At 47.0% G+C, this 19,131-nt stretch overlaps 1 protein-coding gene across 2 annotated transcripts in view; it reads right to left on the reverse strand.

Moving 5' to 3' along the window:
* PCF11 (PCF11 cleavage and polyadenylation factor subunit) overlaps nt 1–19,131 on the reverse strand; it is a 324,271-nt gene that overhangs the window by 81,343 nt on the left and 223,797 nt on the right. For both annotated transcript variants that reach the window (XM_078658484.1, XM_078658483.1), the window contains exons 14-15: nt 17,297–17,389; nt 14,159–14,194 (exon numbers count right to left, since the gene is read on the reverse strand). In XM_078658484.1, the coding sequence (XP_078514610.1) occupies nt 14,159–14,194; nt 17,297–17,389 (129 nt within the window). The remainder of the gene's footprint in view (nt 1–14,158; nt 14,195–17,296; nt 17,390–19,131) is intronic.

A 19,131-nucleotide genomic window follows, 5' to 3' on the forward strand; every position in this document is an offset into this window, starting at 1 on the left:
TTCTGTGTCTTTCTTTATTTTCTCTAGGGTGGTGTCAACATCCGGACCAAACAGACTATCAGGATTGACTGGCTGATTAAGAATTGTTGTCTGAATATCCTGCTTAAACCCTGAGATGCGGAGCCACGCTTGTCTTCTCAGCATAACGCTAGTGTTGATAGCCCTAGCAGCTGTGTCCGCAGCGTCAAGTGCACACTTGATGGCTGCGTTTGATATTAGCTTTCCTTCCTCAATAAGCATTTTGGTGCCTTCTTGGAACTGTGGGGGCAGGTGTTGTATAACCTGTTCTAGGGTGTCGTAGTGCGCCCTATCGTAACGCGCCAGGAGCGCCTGCGTATTGGCGATGCGCCAAAAGTTTGCTGCCTGTGCAGCTACTCTCTTGCCTCCTGCCTCTAGCACTTTGGACTCCTTATCCGGGGGAGGAGGTTCACCCGTTGTCTGGGAGTTGGCACGTTTCCTGGCATTGGCAACCACAAGAGAGTCCAGTGGCAATTGTCCCCGGATGTAGGCGGGGTCCGCAGGTGCAGGCCTGTACTTCTTTTCAATGCGAGGGTTGACCACTCTCGCCCTCGTAGGCTCCTTAAAAATGTCCCCAGCATGTTTGAGGACACCTTTCAGCATAGGAAGTGTTTTTACTGTCCTTTCAGATATTGCAAAGGTGTCGAAAAGGAAGTCTTCCTCAACCGGGTCGGCATGCATGTCCACATCATGATTGGCCGCCGCCCTTTCAATTAGTGCATGAAATCCTGCTGAGTCCTCAGTCGGGGATGCACGTGCATTAAAGGTCTGCGGGTCTTGGCCCACACCTTGGGTGTTCTGGTCACCAGTGTCATCGTATGAATCCGGTTGTACATCAGGTTCATCGATAGGGAAATTGTACTGCTCATCCTCATCATACCCCTCACCCACAGAGTGTTCTGGGGAGGGAGTGGGGCTCCGTCTTGGAGGAGGCTGGATCGGTTCCGTGAGGCCTGAGGCGTCAAGGGGCACCCTCTTTTTCTTCAGTGGGATGATGTAGGAGTCCACCGGCTCCGAAGTGATCTTCCTTTTATAGAGTGTCAGCTTGCCGGTGGCAGCATCGATGAACTGCTCGGAATCGTCTTCCGATTCGAGTACACGACGTGGAAGAGGGTCAGCCAGCGAGGAACCCTGTTTCGGAGCCGATTTCGTCGAAAACGCTTTCGGCGCCTCCTTAGGTGGCAAGAGAAAGAGGAGTTTTCCAGAAGGCTTTGCCGGAGTGTCCTTTTGCGGCTGCGGTGATGGCATCGGAGCCGATGGAGCAAAGGCTTTCTCCCTGATTCTCTGCAGTGACTCCGCAATGGGGGACGGTACACTGCCAGTGGGTTTCGTCGCCGACAAGGATGCTTTGAGCGGTCCCTCGGATCCGACTTCTTCGCGGGCCTTGTGCGTTTTGGGCGCGGAAACCGTCTTCGGCACCTCCGATTCTTGAGGCCGGGGCGCAGACTTCTTGTGCGTAGCCTCTTTGGAGCCGACCTTGGCGGGCTTGGACGGCGCCGTAGCCGCTGATCCGTGCCGACCATCTTTCTTGGAGGCCCCTTCCTCGGGCGTCGGTTTCGATTTTGGAGCATCGGAATCGACAGACTTCCTCGGCTTCTGCGGACCGGAGGTCGACGGAGCCGATGGGGTGACGGGCACCGATTTCTTCACTGGCACGGCAGCCATCTTAGGGACACTCGAGTCCTTAGGTTTCAGTTTCGATTTCGGGTCGGCCATTTTGGGTGTTGTCGACCCCGATGGTTTCAGTTTCGGTTTCGAAACAGCGTGCCCAGCAAGTGAGTCCGTAGCCGGGCCTGAAGGCGGGGCTGTGGCTTGCGGCAACGGGTCCTGGGTAAGGCCGACAGGCGATCCCGTGTCCCGGTCGGCATCTTCGTAACCTTCAGGGCAGAGCTCGTCCCCCGAGCTGTCTGCCGCGGCCCCATAAATCTCATCGTCGTCTCCTACCTCTTCGACGTATTCGAGGACTTGACCCGCGACTCCGTCGTCGTCTCCCGGATCCGCCTCGACCTCCGTCTGTGATGGGGAGATTTGTAGATGGTGACCCTGGACCTCTTCTTCCTGGTCGCCGAAGATGTTCTCCGGATCCGGGGCCGCTTGCCTAGCTTCCAAGCGCACCGCGCGCCGAAGCTTGAGAGTTTTCTTGGAGCGGAACTGTGCACAGGCCTTGCACTTGCCGTCGTCGTGGTCCGGCGAAAGGCACTTGTTACACACGGGGTGTAGATCGATGTGTGGGTACTTGGACCCACAGAGCGGGCAGTACTTAAATGGGCTCCGCTCCATGTCCGTAAAGGCTTGCAGTCGTGTCGCGATGAGAAGGCCTCAAAGTTCCGAGAGCGAAGAAAACTCCGCTGATTCCGGCTCCAAGAGACGGAAGACTCGAGACCGTGCGCAGACAATACCGACGCAAGAAAATCGAGGCCTTTTGGCCGCTAAAAGGTAGTTTTACTTGGTTCCGACAGTAAGACGTCGAGACCACATCCGAACCCAATGGCGGAAAAAAACAATCTGGGGATGGAGCCGATGCCCATGCGCACTGTAGTCCAGGGGAGGAGCCACCTATCTCAGGATACTTCGAAGACTCTTCCAGGACAACAATGTGCAATCATCCGAGCCCAACACTAGGCGGCGATCTAATGCTAAGATATGAATTTAGCAGCCCACATGCCTCGAACATCTCATTTCCATGGACCATCCCAGTAACATCTGCAAATTCCTTTCTTAAGCCTAGTCCTGACTCTGGGTCACAACTGTCATTGTGAACTAAAACCCAGGCCTCCCCTCTTGCCTTTGAAGTGCGTAGTTTACGACGCCACCTCCTGGCCTGGAATTCCTATAGAACAGATCACTGCCCTCCCAGCAGCCTGGCTAATCCACTTAAATCTGACCAATCAGGGCAGACCACTGAAAGGCTGAATTTGGACTTACAAACAAGAAAGTCTCATAACTTATTGTATGTACACTTTAGGAGAAATTCAACAATATAATCTTGTTGGATTTACTACGACCATTCTGGGAAGTCTTTGAATGGTCCGGCTAGTCCTCTCCTATCAATATTTAGTAATCAATCTAAGGGCGCTCCTTATAGATAACTGACCCCCCACCCCTGGGATACCTAGGGGTGATCATGGGGGTCCTTAATATGCATAAACATGGTAGGTTTTTAATTTTTAAGGGCCCCTACCCCCAAAGTCGAGTTTGGGCACAATTTAGGGTTTAAACTGACCTCAGGCTTCAGCACTGCACACATGCTGGTGCAGAGAATCTGCTGGCCTCTAAACTGCCAGGCCCCAGGATACTGGAGACTTCTAGGTAGTTTCAATCCCCTGCCCTATTACATACTAGGGGCTTAGGTGGTAGGCCATGCCAACTACAGGGGTACCCCACCATACTATAGTGTACCCTAGTGTATGTTGGGTGTTTTAACTGCATTCTAATGTCTTTAAGCTTGGCACTGGCCCTGGGCCTGGTTAAACAGAGCCCAGAGTCAGTTACCACCAGTTCCAGTCAGCAGAAAGTTGAGGGGTGCCCAGGGCACAGGATGACTTTGCAACAGGGGGCATCTCTAAGATTCCCTCCGTGGTGCATTTCACATTGAACCCCACACTGGCATCAGTGCGGGTTTAATGTGCTGAGAAGTAATGTAAATGTGGGATACTTGTAAAGCGCACTGTTACTCTACCCGAGTGTCCTGGCGCTGTAGACCGCTGGGGAACCCGTCCTGGTTTTCCCTGTGAGATGGTCCCTTTCTGGGTATCTCCAGAGTGAAACCAGGCATCCCCGGCGTCTGTGGGGGGCCGTTGTAGAGATGAGGCAAGCTTAATGCCCAGAGTTACCGAGTGTGTTCCCTGGTTAGAATAGGCACTGAGGCGAGAATTATCGAGTCCGTTGACCCTGGTCCAAGACCCTGCCGCGTCGGGAATTGAACCCTGGTCCCGGGCCGTTCTCTGCTTACAGGTCTGCCGCCTCTAACCGGTGAGCCACACCTCTCCTCTGTGATATCAAACTTGTCAATCTTCAGTGTAGCCATTATGGTGCTGTGGAGTTCGTAATGACAACCTCCCAGCACCATATACTCTTAATGGCATCACTGCACTTAGTGCCCAGGAATGGCCCTGGGTACTGTAGGGGCACAGGGCTCATGCACTTGTGCCCACACCACTGGCATGGGGCACCCAGCTGAAGGGGTGACTGATGTATGCCAGGGCGGTGTGTTTTGTGGGCATGGCACACAGGGATGTATGCCATGTCGACTCTGTGTTTGGTTTTGTACTTAGACACTCAACCTGCAAAGGCAGTGTGTGGGTGTCAGGGTACAGGGCCCCTAAGGGTGTCACAATAAGTGCTGCAGCCCTTAGGGGTCTTCTCTGGTCACCATGCCCTGGGTACCTAGGGTACCATTTACATGGGGCTGAAAGGTGGCCAGAGATGCCAATCGGGTTTTAGTTTTAACACAGTTTTTAGGGAAGAAACACAGGTCCTGAGCACCTGGTTGGCAGGAGCCCAGGGCACACTCAGTCAAAGCACATCAGCAGTTCAGCAAAAAGAGGGGGCATACCAATACAAAAAAGGTGGCACTTTCTCACAGTGCTGTACCAAATGATACACTGATGAGGAGGTGATACTGTGCTGGTAGGGAAGTGGTGCTGCACCGGTGCAGGGGTGGCAGTGCTGTGCTGGGGCTGAGGTGGTGGTGCGCTGGTGCTCAGGTGCTACGAGTGATGCTCTGGTGGTGCTGTGTTGATGCTACACTGGCTAGATGCAGGATATATTGTTAAGTAACCTCACATTACATGCCACATGAGGAGGCAACCCTTGGTATTGGTTTTATTTCGCCAATGATTGAAACCTAAAAGAAAGCATAAAAAGTGCGCAATTTAAACCTGCTTTCATTTTCATAAAACGAGCAATAACAACCAGTTTACCTCTTTAATCTAATCCAATTGATCATGCGGTTAAAAGCACAATGTAAATAGGTTGATCCTACTGTCAGTAGTCTTAAGCTAATTTAAGGTTTGTTTGGAGATTTGAGCCAATGACACCAACAATGTTATAGGATGAAAAACATAGCCTCCAGCTGAAAAATCACTTTTGTAACCAAAGACAGTGGAAAACAAGATAAGGATATGACTTGCAGCCCTCGGCTGAGAGCATTCGGAAAGCCAAAACAAGCCCAGGCAGTAGTGCGCCAAAACAAACTTATATGGCTGATAGTTACGTGATCCATGTAACAGGGCCAGTCTCCAGGGCGAAACCAAAACAGCAAAAGGGGGAACAAATGTACACTGTTCACCAACCAAAACATATGTAATTTTGAAAGGCACATGAAGGGAAAAATCAAAAAGTATGGGCATGCCGAAAGCCCATACAGTAGATACAGCATGTCTCGAGAACGGTGCATGCAATGCCTAGGCAAGACCTAAAAACTGTGGGCTCCATGATGGCCCAGGCAGGGCCTCATCTTTGATGAAACAAGGAGGCAGGTACAATGCTAGTGGGGGGATGCACAGGTGGATATGAAAGTCCTAGGAACCAGCATGTCCAGAAAAAGCTTGGTAAAAAGGAGACTGAACAGACAAGGTCGGCAGCTCACTAATATGCTGAGCAGAGGTAACGACAATGTGCACAGTCTTTAAAGTGAGCAACAACTAATGGCAGCCATGCATCGACCCATGGAAACACAGGCACCAAGTTTTTTTTGTGTGGAGTTTTATATAGAGCGAACTAGACCCGAACCGAATCAGAGCGCTTTACATAGCACAAGTTATGTTTTTTACATGAGGACACACTTTCATTTTTAGGCACGGGGAGATTAAGTGATTTGCCGATAATCACAGGAGGTTATGGCGTCGTTACCGAGACTCGAACCCAGATCCCCAGGTCAGAGGTCGAGCGCCTTAGCCGTTAGGCCAGCTCCTCTCCTTTAAGTTAATGTGCCACTGAGTGATCAAAAATAGAAGGAAGAAATTAATGGGTCAACCCTTCCAGAAATTGCATAACTGTAAGACTTCAACAACTATTGATCTCGTAAACTAAGAAAAATCAAATGGGCCGATAAATAGTTATTAACAGTGCTAAGCCAGCTGAAGTCCAAAGCGCGACATGGACAAACCTTGAGGGTGTGAAACTTTCGCCTTGGCACACCCAGAGACAAAACAGGACCAGCACCAGGAATAAACTAATTTGGTAGAGGGGCAATGAGCTCACAACATTATAAACACCACCTCAAAAGGCAGATAGATTTCCAGATTAACATGCTTAATCTCCAGGTTTATGTAGGTCCTGGAGGTACAGATGCAGAACCACCTGTCCATCCTGCTGTGAGAGGATCGTCTGGAGTAAAAGCAGAGGGACAATTGGAGCAGACCGAGGACAACCACCTCTATGTCCAGTCTGGTGCAATCAAGATCATCTGTGCATGGCCCGAGGCAGCTTCATCATAACTAGAGGAATCAGGGGATTGGGAGGAGATTGGTAGTGGGGATGACACCCCATTTCAGACAGAACGCATCTCATTGTGCACCATGCAGTGGAAATGCTGAGCAAAGAATATAGTGCGTGTGGAAAAAGGTAGACTGGAGGAGTACTCCAGAGGGTAAAAAAATAATTTGATCAACTCCAGGTGAAGACATCACTCATGGTCAGCAACATGGTACTGGCTGAGTTAGTTGGTCTGCTCATTCAGTTTGCCTGCCAGGTAATTAACAACCAGACGGAGAAAAAGAAAGCCTTTAGGGCAAGGTGGATCACATTAACAAAAAGTCCAGCCAAGGAAAGAGTTATGGATCACCACAATGAAGAGAAACCAGCTTCTCACAAGTTCTGTTAACAGCCACCACTGTAAATCCCCCAAAAAAAACAGCATAACCAGATGCTGTCCAAGAGGACCCGATCCAGTGCTGCTACCCCTCCCCCCCCCCCCCCAAGCACAGGCACCACTGGAGTTCACATATGTGTCACGAAGTGTGAGGCACGAGCAAGATGTAGGAGGTGAGAAGGGCTAAAAGACGCATGTAGAAAGCTGGCTCCCCGTTTATGGTATGTCATTAGGCGGAGATACCATGCTGAGTTCAGAGATTTCCCAAAACTGTACAGGGCTCAATGTAAACCCAAGGTGCTCTATTAGTGGCAGTGTGGGTGAACAGCCGTAGGCCTAATGCAGAAGAGTGTAAACACTTATTGCACAACATTGACAAATAAGGGACACAAGTCAAAAAGGAGATCCACACCAATTTTATAATAAATATGCTTTGAGTTTTATTTTAAGACCAAGATTTACAGGGGGCTGATTTGTGGATCAGTTTTAGGGATAGAACACTGGTACTTGGAACCTGGAAAGCCGAGGCCCAGTACTCTAGAGTCAAAGTTGCACCACAAGCCAGGCAAAAGTGTGCGTGGGGAGGGGGGGGGGGGGGGGGAGGGGAATACTGCAACAGACCCCAATTTTCTCACAACACATGACTGTTGGGCCAAATAGCTCCCTCAAAAAACATCCGGATCATAGCCTGAATATCCTCAAACTCTTGGGCAGACAGGATGTCCTTCAAGGAGAGGATTTCCTGCTCACATTTGAAGGGGGAGAAGTTGTTAGGGCTGGAGCTTCGACCTGGGGATGCTGATAGAAAACGAATAGTTTCTTACCTGTCGGTGTAGTTTTGCAGCTTGAAGATCTTGCTGGATTCACTATGCTGTGCATTATTCCGCGGTCTAGTGGTTGGGTCCGGAATCGTAGTCTTTTTTTTTTCGTAGCCCAGGTGGGCATTGACGTCCCACCTTTTGGTGTCCTTCCTGGGACGTCGGCATGCTTGCTGCGGAAGCTCCCACCCTTGGGCGCCATCTTCGGATTCTTTTCCCCCCGTTTGTGTTGTGTTTCCGAATTGTATGGCAATGTTTTGATCTTTTTATTTTACCGCTCCTTTCCTTGAAGTTCCATTAAAGTCATTTTTTTTTGTTTACCCCCTCTTTCTCCAGTCTCATCTTTCTGGCGGAGGTGGGTGGGTTCGCTAGTGAATCCAGAAAGATCTTCAAGCTGCAAAACTACACCGACAGGTAAGAAACTATTCGTTTTGCAGCGTAAATCTTTCTGGATTCACTATGCTGTGCATAGACTTTGTAGCGGTTTGTGGTCATTGTGGCGGCTGGGTGGAAGATGAGCTTGAGTTTTTGAATATGTGCTGAAGCACCTTCTGTCCCACTTGTGCTTCCTTGTTCATTTGTATGTCCACACAGTAGTGTTTCGTAAACGTGTGCACAGAAGCCCATGTTGCCGCCAGGCATATGTCCTGAACGGGAGTGTTTGCCAAGAAGGCTATTGTAGCTCCCTTTTTCCTGGTTGAATGGGCCCGTGGCCCTTCTGTTAGTTCTTGCCCAGCTTGTTTGTGGCAGAATTGTATTGCTTGCGCGATCCATCGTGCAATTGTCCCTTTAGTAACAGCTTTGCCCATGAAACTTTCAGCAAATGACACAAAAAACTGTTTTGTTTTTCTGTGATCTTTAGTTCTCTCAATGTAATGCATGACTGCACGTCTCGCGTCCAGAGTGTGCAGTGCCCTTTCAGCTTTTGTTGTTGGTTTCTGGAAGAAACTTTGTATTTGAATAGTCTGGTTGATGTGGAACTTCGACACCACTTTAGGCATAAAGTGTGGGTCCGTTCTCATCACCACCCTATCGTTGTGAATTTGTATGTAGGGTTCCTATAGCATTAACGCCTGTAGCTCGCTTGCTCTGCGCAGCGAGGTGATTGCCACTAGGAATGCTGTTGTAGTGAGGCTTTATGCATTGGTTCAAAGGGTGCCTTCATGAGTTCTGTCAGTACTATATTGAGGTTCCATGCAGGTGCTGGTAACCTTTTAGGCGGTGCAATCCTCTTTGCACCTTCCAAGAATCTCTTTACAATTATACAAGTAAAGAAGCTTTTGCCTGTTTCTCCTCTAGTGTAAGCGACAATGGCTGCTAGGTGTACCCTTAGCGATGATGAGCTCAGGTTAGTCTCGAGCAGGTGCGTGAGGTACTTAAGCACTGTTGAGTCTCTTGTCATTTTGTTGTGCAGTGCTTCCTTTCTGCACCATAGTGTGAATCTCTTCCATTTTGCCACGTAGCACTTACACGTGCTTGGTCTTCTAGCCTCTCGAAGTACCCTTAGGGTGCTCTCAGGTAGCTTTAGGTGTGCGAATTCTATGTCCTCAGGAGCCAGGCTGAGGCTTTCTGGTTCTGGATGCAGCACCTCTCCGTTTTGCATGGAGAGTAGGTCTTTCCTTCTCCCAAATTTGTGTGGTACACTTTGTGTCATTTCCATAATCTGCGAATACCATGTCTGCCTGGCCCACTGGGGCGCGACCAGTATCAGGGTCCTGTTGCTTGTCCTGCACTTGCTGAGCACCTTGTGTATCAGGGGAATCGGCGGAAAGGCGTAGGCAAATGTCTTTGACCAGCTTATCCATAGGGCATTCCCCAGAGACCCTTCCCCTGGTTGCCTCGATGCGAAGTGTTGGCATTTTGCATTCTGGTGTGTTGCAAACAGGTCTATTGATGGGGTTCCCCACCTGTCGAACATTTTCTTAGTTTCTTGTGCATTTAGCTCCCATTCATGTGAGGCCGATGTCTGTCTGCTGAGCCAGTCCGCTTCCACGTTGTCCTTTCTTGGCAGATGAATCGCCAGTATATCTATTTTTAGTGGTACTGCCCAGTTCCATATTTCCTGCGCTAGTTCTGACAGGGGGGCTGATTGTGTTCCTCCCTGTTTGTTTATGTAGAACATCGCTGTTGTGTTGTCGGGATCAACACTGTTTGGTTGTATAACTTCGTCTGGAAGGCTTTCATAGCTAGGAAAACGGTCTTTAGTTCTAGGTAATTGATGTGTTTGACCGCATCCGCTTGTGTCCACAGGCCCCTCACTGAGTTTTTCCATGTGTGCTCCTCATCCCTTCTGGGATGCGTCTGTGGTGATGGTCACTGTTGGTGTTGGTGGTGTTAGAAGCTTCCCCTTTGTTATGTTTCCTTTGTTCCACCAGGATATCTCCTCGTGCACCGTGTGCGTCACAACCACTAGGTCCTCCCAACACTCTGTAGCTTGTGACCATTCGTCCTGCAGCCACTCCTGGAGTGGTCTCGTGTAGTCGTACATTTGGTACTATGTGGATGCATGAGGCCATCATGCCCTTCATTTTGCTCACCGTCCTCACTGTCAGAGCTTGCCCCTTCTGGTAGAGGCGCGCCTCCTTCAACAGCGTCATCGTTCTTTTCTCGCTGGGGAACACCTTCCCCTGCACGGTGTTTATTTTTGCTCCCAGAAAAATCTTGACTTGTTCTGGGTTTATTGAGGATTTCTTCCAGTGGATGGAGAAACCCAGGGCCATCAGTGTGTCTGTCACTATTTGAGCGTGCGGTTTGCACGTGTTGTATGTATTTGCCTTTATTAGCCAGTCGTCTAGGTAAGGGTATACGTGTATCCCTTCCCTCCGCAAGTGCGCTGCGACGGCTGCCAGACATTTTGTGTATACCCTTGGTGCTGATTTTAGTCCGAAGGCCAGCGCTGTGAATTGACAGTGATTTGAGTTGATGACAAATCTTAGCAGATGTTTGTGCCGCCTGTTCATTGGGATGTGCAGGTAGGCATCTTTGAGGTCTATGGTGACCATGAAGTCCCCGGTTTGAATCTGTGGAAGTACTTCTTGCAGGGATGTCATTTAGAATTTTTGTGTTTTTATGAATTTGTTGAGGAACCCTAGGTCCAGGATGGGTCTCATTGTTTAGTCTACTTTTGGTACTAGGAAGTACGTAGAGTACACCCCCTTGTTCCTTTCCATGGGAAGTACAGGCTCGATAGCCTGCTTTTGTAGGAGTTCCTCTGCTCTAGTTCCTGGTTTGCTAGTGCTCTTTTCTTTGGTTTTCTGCATGGTGGTGTCTTTTCTAACTCTATGCAGTATCCGTGCTGTATTGTGTTGATGATCCATTTGTCTGTTGTAATCTTCTTCCACTCCTGGAGGAAAAGGTTTAATCTTCCTCCCACAGGTGTTACATGCTCGTGGTTTTTCGTTACGGGACACTCCTGTTTTGTTGTTTTTGTGCTCCACCCTTGGAGATTTTGGAACGGTGTGCCCTATCAGTGTGGCCGAGTCACTTGGAGGTGGTTTGTTGTCCACCCCTCCTGTTGTTACCACGTCCACTCGCCCTCCCGCGAAAGGACTGGCCCCTATGTTGATATTGCCAGTGCTGTTTTTGCTGGCCTTATTGCGTATGGGTGTCGCCTTGGTGGGTATGTTGGAAAGACTGATGCGACGTTCCCGGCTGGTTCCTCCCTCTCCCGTGCGGTCTCTGTGACGGGGTCCCTCTCTTTGTTGTTCCCCTGAATTGCAAGGCCCCCATGGATCTTGCGGTGTCGTTATCTTTTTTGAGCTGAGAGCGCTTGTCGTCCACCGGTGCTCCGAACAGGGTCTCACCGTTGAACGGAGTGTTCAGGATGTTGTGTTGCACCTCTGGTTTAAAACCTGATATTCTGAGCCAGGCTTGTCTCCTTTCTGTGATGCCCAGCATCATAAGTCTGCTGGCTGTGTCTGCACCGTCCAGTGCTGTTTTTAGGCAAGAGTTTGCCAAGTTCTTCCCCTCCTCTACCAGGTGTGAAACCCTTTGTTGGTATTCCTGAGGGAGGTGTTTCACCAACTGCCCCAGTTCGTCCATGATTTGGTAATGGTGTCTGTTGAGCAGTGCGTTGGAATTAGCCATGCGCCAGTGCATAGCGGCATTCCTTTCGATTTTCCTTCCTGTTAGGTCCATCCTTCTGCTCTCTTTGTCTGGGGGTGGACCTGAAGTAGTTGGGACATTGGCCCTTTTCCTTGCTGTAGCAGCGATGATGGAGTCAGCAGTGACCGTCCCCTGTATCTAGGGTGGGTCCTTTGAGGAGTGTTTGTACTTTTTCTCCGTCCTTGGCGTGACGGGTTTGCAAGTAGCCGGCTCTTTGAATGCCTCTCTTCCTTGTCCCTTGATGCTTTCAAGCATTGGCAGGTATTGGCTCCTAGTGTGCATTGGGAGTAGTGTTTCCACTAGGAAATCCCCTTTCGGCACTTCCTCCTCGAGCTTGACTCTGAACGCTGTTGCTGCGTTCTTGATGCATTCATTGTAAAGTCCGATGTCGTCAGGCGGCGAGGGCCTCGCTGGATATGTGTCCACTCCCTCTTCTGGACTCAGTTTCGATGTCCTGACACTCTGCTTCTTGTGTATCCGAGTATGTTGATTCTTGGTACGCCCTCTGGTCGTCATCTGCCTCCTCTTCGTAATAGGAGTTATCATCTTCCTGATATGGCAGATTTTCCAGGTTCTCCGACGCAGCTTCGACCTCGAATTCTTCGTCTTCTTCCTCGAGCAACTGTACTACCGGTGACTTGGGCTTCGACGGAATTGTGTAAGATTTCATTTTTTCGTCTAAATCTTTCTTTCGCTGCAGGATGTTCTCCATCTCTGCCTCGAGTCGCCTCTTCTTCCTTTCCATCTCCACCGCCTGGTGGGCGTCGAGTGGTTGTGCCGTACAAGATGGCGCCGAAATGGCTTTCGGCGGCAAAACCGGTTTCGGCGTCAAGACCGGTCTTGCGTCTTTCGTCGTCGACTTCGAAGTTGTTTTCGGAGTCGAGCGCTCTTTTTCTTTGACGCTTTTCGACGACTTTTGCTGTTCGCAGTGCTTCGGCGCCAGGGAGTCCTTCTGTGAGGATCCGCTGGGCCTGGGTGTTGCTGCGGACGCCGAAGTATTCGGCGTCGGCACTTTTGGGGTCTTGCGCTCGTTTTTTCTAGAGTCTTGGGTAGACTGTCGAGAGTCTTTCGGGCCTTTCTGGGGCGTAGAGTCTCCTACCTTTTCTGTAGTTTTCTTATTATCGGTCTCTACGACCGTGTAGCCGATGTCTTCTTCGGCGGTGTAATCCTCCTCATCGGTTGAGAGCCCCAGGTCTCGAAGGGACAGTGGTTGGCCCTTGCCTTGCATGGTGTAGTTTGCTATTCTTTGCCTCTCTCTCACTCGAAGGGTCTTCGGCGTGAATGCGGAGCAGGCGTTGCAGTCCTTGCTTTCGTGGTCGACCGGCAGGCAGAGGTTGCAGACTGGGTGTTGGTCCTTCTGCGCGTACTTGTGGTGGCAGTTGCGGCAGAATTTGTATGGTGTGTTGTCCATGTCTTGCGTTCAAGGGGCCCCCTGACGCATTCTCCTCTGGACGTCGAATTTTGTTGAAATTTTTTTTTCTTTCTTCGTCGGCCTTTCGATGGTGTAGTCTTCCTTCGTCTTCTCAATTGTTTTTCTCCAAAAATCTCTAGTTTTGCTTCTCTTCTCTCCTAATCTCTGGAGACCTCTCTGGAACGATCCAGACCCAACGGCGGAAAAAAGAATCTGAAGATGGCGCCCAAGGGTGGGAGCTTCCGCAGGAAGCATGCCGACGTCACAGGAAGGACACCAAAAGGTAGGACGTCGACGCTCACCTGGGCTACGAAAAAAAACACAAAAAAAAAAAAAAGACTACGATTCCAGACCCAACCACTAGACCACGGAATAATGCACAACATAGTGAATCCAGAAAGATTCACGCTGCAAAACCACAGGTAAACAAGCAGGGAGCTTGTTATCAGCTGCTGGTCATACACCAGCTGTGGTAAGCCTGCCTTCGGTAGCCAATTGCTGAGGTATGTAAAGCATTTTCCAATAATTTGAGTTGCAAGCCATGCAAGAAACAAGCTTTTTAGCAGGTTACACTTCAAGACATTGCAATGTTGCTTCTTATGTGAACACCAGAAAAGGGACCGTATATGTGATTTGCTCATTTTTGGTAAATGTGCAGACCGCAGTTAGGACATTTAATTTTATCCTTATCCATGGGTGGCTAAAATAGTGCTTTAATGAGATTAGTCTTTAAACATTCAACAATTTTAAAATATTTAACAGTATAACTCAATAAACCAGTCAGAGACTCCAAACATTTACAACAAAACAAGAAACAAATATAGTAATGAAACATTTAGTTACAAGTGTGAACATGCTTTCTCACAATTTATAATCAGACTGCTCACAGGGCTGCACATATTAATCAATCAGGATTACTTACAACAAACCCCCCTTTTCCCCAATAGTGTTTACTGCGACTCCAATATGTATTTAGGATAGTAAATAACTTACATTTTTGTAATCTTCATAACATGATGGATGGTATATCTAGATAAAAGTCAAATGTAATATGTTAGATTTCAAAGACAAAAAAGTGTGCTCTAATACATGTAAAAAAAACGGCAACAAAATAGTAAACCTAATGCATGCTTCAAAGTTGCCATTAATGTGATCAGAAAATCACATGATATTTAAGCATAGTTGCATTATTAAGTCCAAATGGCATTTCACAAGTACAAAATGACCCTAAAGACAAAATCTTATAACACTACAACAGCCAAAATCTTAAACAGTAAACAATCCTTTGGTGTTACAACTAGACATTTATTACTAATCACCAACTCCGTTGATAAATAAAAAAGGGAGCAAGAGAAGAATCAAGTTACTTTTAGGATATGGACCTCAATTATGTATGTCACAATGTGCCCAATGTAATATTCTGAAATGCATTACGACATCTTACATATACTTGATACTGAATACAAAAAACTCAAAATTTGTTACAAATAAAAGTTACCTTTAGGGTAACTATTACTACCTATACTACATACACTCTCTTGGGTTAGCGACATGAGGATACACTCCCTTAGGTTAACAACGTGTGGATACCCGGACTAGTGCCTGGCACCATACCTTAAAGAGTAGCCATATTGTCAGTTTTTATCAACACTTCTTGACTAGTGGCAAGAAGGCTTTAAATGACCAGTCCGACTGCCCTAGGATAGATATATAGATTTTTTTTTAAGGAATGTACTTAATGCTCTTTAAGTCAATATCTGACACCAGTGACCATTTATTTTTTATTTGAAAAAAATATTGAATAAAATCCCATTTTTCTTGGGACTTCTTCACCGGTTGTATGTTGTACATTTTAAAGTAGTTTTATTGTTGTAAGCTTAAAGCCTCCAAATGTAAATTATGTTGCTTTTTTGCAGGTGTAGGTGGTTTCAAAAATAATTCTAATGGGTACCAGTGCTTAATTGGCGGAATAGAAGCAAGTAATGAGAGTAACATCCTCAACCTTTTTTAAGACTCCCACTCAGATGGCACCCTTGGACAACAGTCCCACATCTGACTGAGGAGTGCTCATCCGAAAATCACTAGTGTGGGCTATAGGAGGGGTGAGGAGAAGATGAAGGATGGGTCATAGCCTCTTTGAACAATTTGTAAGACCCGCTTGTCCCGTGTGAAGGACCTCCAGCCAGGGACGACATTTTGTATTCTGCCTCCTAAAACCAGGCATGTGCCTGAAAGGGCAAATTTAAGAAGCTTGGAAGCCGATCCAACAGGGGAGGAAGAATATGAGGATTGCTTCCCTTGCTACATTAAAAGGTTTCTACGGATGCCACGTCCACAGCCTTGAAATGACTTGGTTGGCTGTTGTAGTACAGAGTGAGAGGACTAGCTTCTTAATGCTAGACCCCTAAAAGAGCCTCAGAACTTGCTTAGCTGGTGTAAAGAATAACTCAAGAGGACCATGCTGTGGCACCACTGTCCTTGAATTGTTGCAGTGCCGTATCGGCTTTCTCCAAAGAGCCTGGAGTCATCCAAGGGCACGTCCATTGGGGACATCTGCACTTCTTCAGAAAACCCAGTTGAGCCATCTAGGCGTGTCTTCTGAGCACATGCTTTTATTTGAGATATTGTACAGAATTCAGAGAAGTGTTTCTCCATTCATTCTACGTCTCAGCAGAAATGTTAGTCTATAGTGTTGAAGGTTGTTCAGAGATCAAACACGAGGTATGAAGTCAGTTTTTAAATTCCAAGAGAACTTTGTGCTCCTAGCTGGCCTGATGTTCATGTAGGTAGTGGTTCAGCCTCTTTTTTCCATATTACTACGGTACAGCAAGTTGGAAATCAGCTGAAAGTTAGTCGTGATATTGGAGTCAGTTTCAAATTGTTGGCTTTTTTTCCTGTTTCCAGTGAGCTGTACGGAAGTAATGTTTCAGAGAATTTGGTATTGTTTCACAGAAACTAAGCATTAATCATGAATGTTATGTCCTTCTCACTCCAAATAAGTGGTCAAAGTGCATTCAATACTCTGGCAAAAAGTGTGTGTGTTTGTGGGGAGAGGGGTTTACTACAACAGAAACCCAGCTTCTCACAAACTCGGGGAGACTCCCTTCCACATGACGTGCAGTGAGAACCTGCCTCTGCTGAGAGTGTTCTAGAGGGTGCTGGCAGCTGATTGGCTGAGTTCCAACATTAGATCCTTTTTTTAAAAAGGACATAGATAGGCTATTTTTGACATGGCTTAAGGTCACTATAGCCTATGAAGCTTTTAAAGCACTGCTTGAATATTTTTCCCTGGGACTCCCATCTCGACGACAGAGAAGGATTCAGGCATCTGAATCTATGAAAAGACACCCCAAAACTGGATAAGAATGGGTTAGCTAATTCCCAACACATCAAGTGCACCAGTTTCAGGAAAGTGGCATGAAATATACATGCAGGCTACGACAGAGGAGGACAACTCCAGTCCAGCACAAAATAGATAATTTTGTGCAATATTAGTTGGTCCAATAGACCGCAGCACTCACCACATTTATAACACACAAACAACCTTTTTACACAGGTATGATAAAGAATAAGGACACCCAATCAATGGACTTGTAGAAGCATTTAAAAGGAGGAGGAGGTAGCCAGCACACTTACAGGGCTCAAGTGAAAAAGACTGTGCCTCAAATACTGCCGCCACTGTCAGTCATTGCGTAGAGAGAACATTAGCATCTCTGAATTAAAGCGAGTACAGTTTGTGTATCTATGCAACATCAGAGCCATGCTCTAAAGTCGGCACAATTATACACTAAAAGGGAGTAGCTTCATTTGGTTTACAGGATCATCAAGGCCACAGGGGGCAACTCACCGGGCAAAGTCTTTATACAAGGCTTCATGATAAAAGGGCTTATCAATATTCTGTGTGAAATCATACCTTAATCATAAGCCAAATCGCTAAGATTTTCTTTTTCCGATACACATGTGAGAAAGGAAAAGGATAATGAGTCACCCTGTGTTTCCTTTATTAGAAAATCCTATTGTCTTAGAAACGTATGTCCCAAATTCCATTAGGATGTAGTGATAAAAACCCTTTACTGAGTTAAAACTCAATGTGGTACGCAAATCGAGCAGAATCAAGGGGATTTACATTACCTGCTCGTCAACACGAATAGCATTTTTCAGATGCCATTCCTCCTCCTCTTCATCCCAGTACTGTTCAAACTGCTCTTGACAAATATCACAGCTCTGAAAAAAACATGAAAAGACAATCATGAAACTTTCCATGTTTACTTTTAAGCAGGTTTAACAGCCACTGTATTTATCCAATTACTTTCTTAAGTTCACAGGAAGTTAAATGTGAAAAACACTGGAGACACAAAATGTTAACAGCCTGCAGAACAAGTTACTTACCTTCAGTAACACTTTCTGGTGGTTACTCTATCTAACCTTTGATTCCGCACCATTCGAATATCCTCAGTTACCAGACAGGATCTGGAGAATTTTACAGAAATTGCCCCATGTGACAGCAGGCAACATACAAAAAAAACCCTGTGATTCTGGGCAAATCACTTAATCTCCCCGTGCCTAAAAAATGAAAGTAACTGGTGCTATGTAAAGCGCTCTGATAACTGATTCGGTTCGGTTCAAGTTCGCGCTATATAAAACTCTAAAAAAAAAAAAAACATCGTGGCTGCATACCACAGAGGATGTGATGAAGAAGAGCTTCATATTAAGCACCACCCCTACAAGCGGACATCAGTTTCTTAATCTTTCTACTTACAGGCCCTCAGAAACAAAGCTTCAAACTGAAAGCTTCAAACTGTAGGTGACAGTGTGCCAAAATCCAACATGGAATTTTATTATGATGTTCATGTATCCACTCTACAGAACAGGGGCGGACAAAGTGAGCAATCTGCAGATATAGTATCCACAAGAAGGATAATGTTACTTACCCAGTAAGAATCTGTTCTTGGCATGCAGAGCTGTAGAGCCACATGCTGTGCATAGCTCGCCATCTAGTGTTTGGTCCGGATGATTGCACTTGATTTTCTTCGAAGAAATCTTTCCAGTCACGAGGTAGACGACTCCTCCTTTCAATGATCGTGCACATGGGCATCGACTCCATTGTTAGATGGTTTGCCGCAGAGGGTGAAAATGGAATGTTTCCTAAAAAAGCCATAGTGGCCCCTAACTTACGAGTGGAATGTGCCCTAGGCGGTACAGTTGGAGTTTTTTGCTTTTGCATAGCAGATTTGAATGCATTTAACAATCCATCCTGCAATACCTGATTTTGAGATAGGATTGCCTTTGTGAGGTGGCGCAAAAGCAACAAAGTTGTTTGGTTTTACGAATAGATTTTGTCCTTTCAGTGTAGTACAAGAGTGCCCTTCTGTGTAGAGCTCTATCTGCAACTGAATCAGGTTGAGGAAAGGATGCAGGTAATTCTACCGACTGATTTATGTGAAATGCAGATACGACCTTCGGGAAAAATTTAGGATTAGTACGAAGAACCACTTTGTCTTTGTGTTGTTGGAAACGTGGTTCTTAAAAGATTAATGCCTCTAATTTACTCCTTAATGATGTGATTGCTATGAGGAAAGATGTTTTCCAGGAGAGGAACGTATAGTTTTTTTACCTGCCGGTGTAGTTTTGCAGCTTAAAGACTTTTCTGGCTTCACTATGCTGTGCATTATTCCGCCATCTAGTGGTTGGGTCGGAATTGTAGTATTTCTCTTTTTTTCGTGGCCTGGTGGGCGTCAACATACCATCATTTGGTGTCCTTTTGTGACGTCGACGTGCTTCCTCCCGAAGCTCCCACCTTTGGTCGCCATCTTCGGATTCTTTTTAATTTTTTTATTGTTCGTTCTGGTTCCCCTTTATTCATTCCTACAATACTACACCAACAGGTAAGAAACAATACATTTTACAGCATGAATCTTTTTTGGATTCACTATGCTGTGCATTGACTTTGGAGCGGTTTGCTAGTC

Source organism: Lissotriton helveticus, chromosome 8, assembly GCF_964261635.1.
Source record: "Lissotriton helveticus chromosome 8, aLisHel1.1, whole genome shotgun sequence".
NCBI lineage: Eukaryota > Metazoa > Chordata > Amphibia > Caudata > Salamandridae > Lissotriton > Lissotriton helveticus.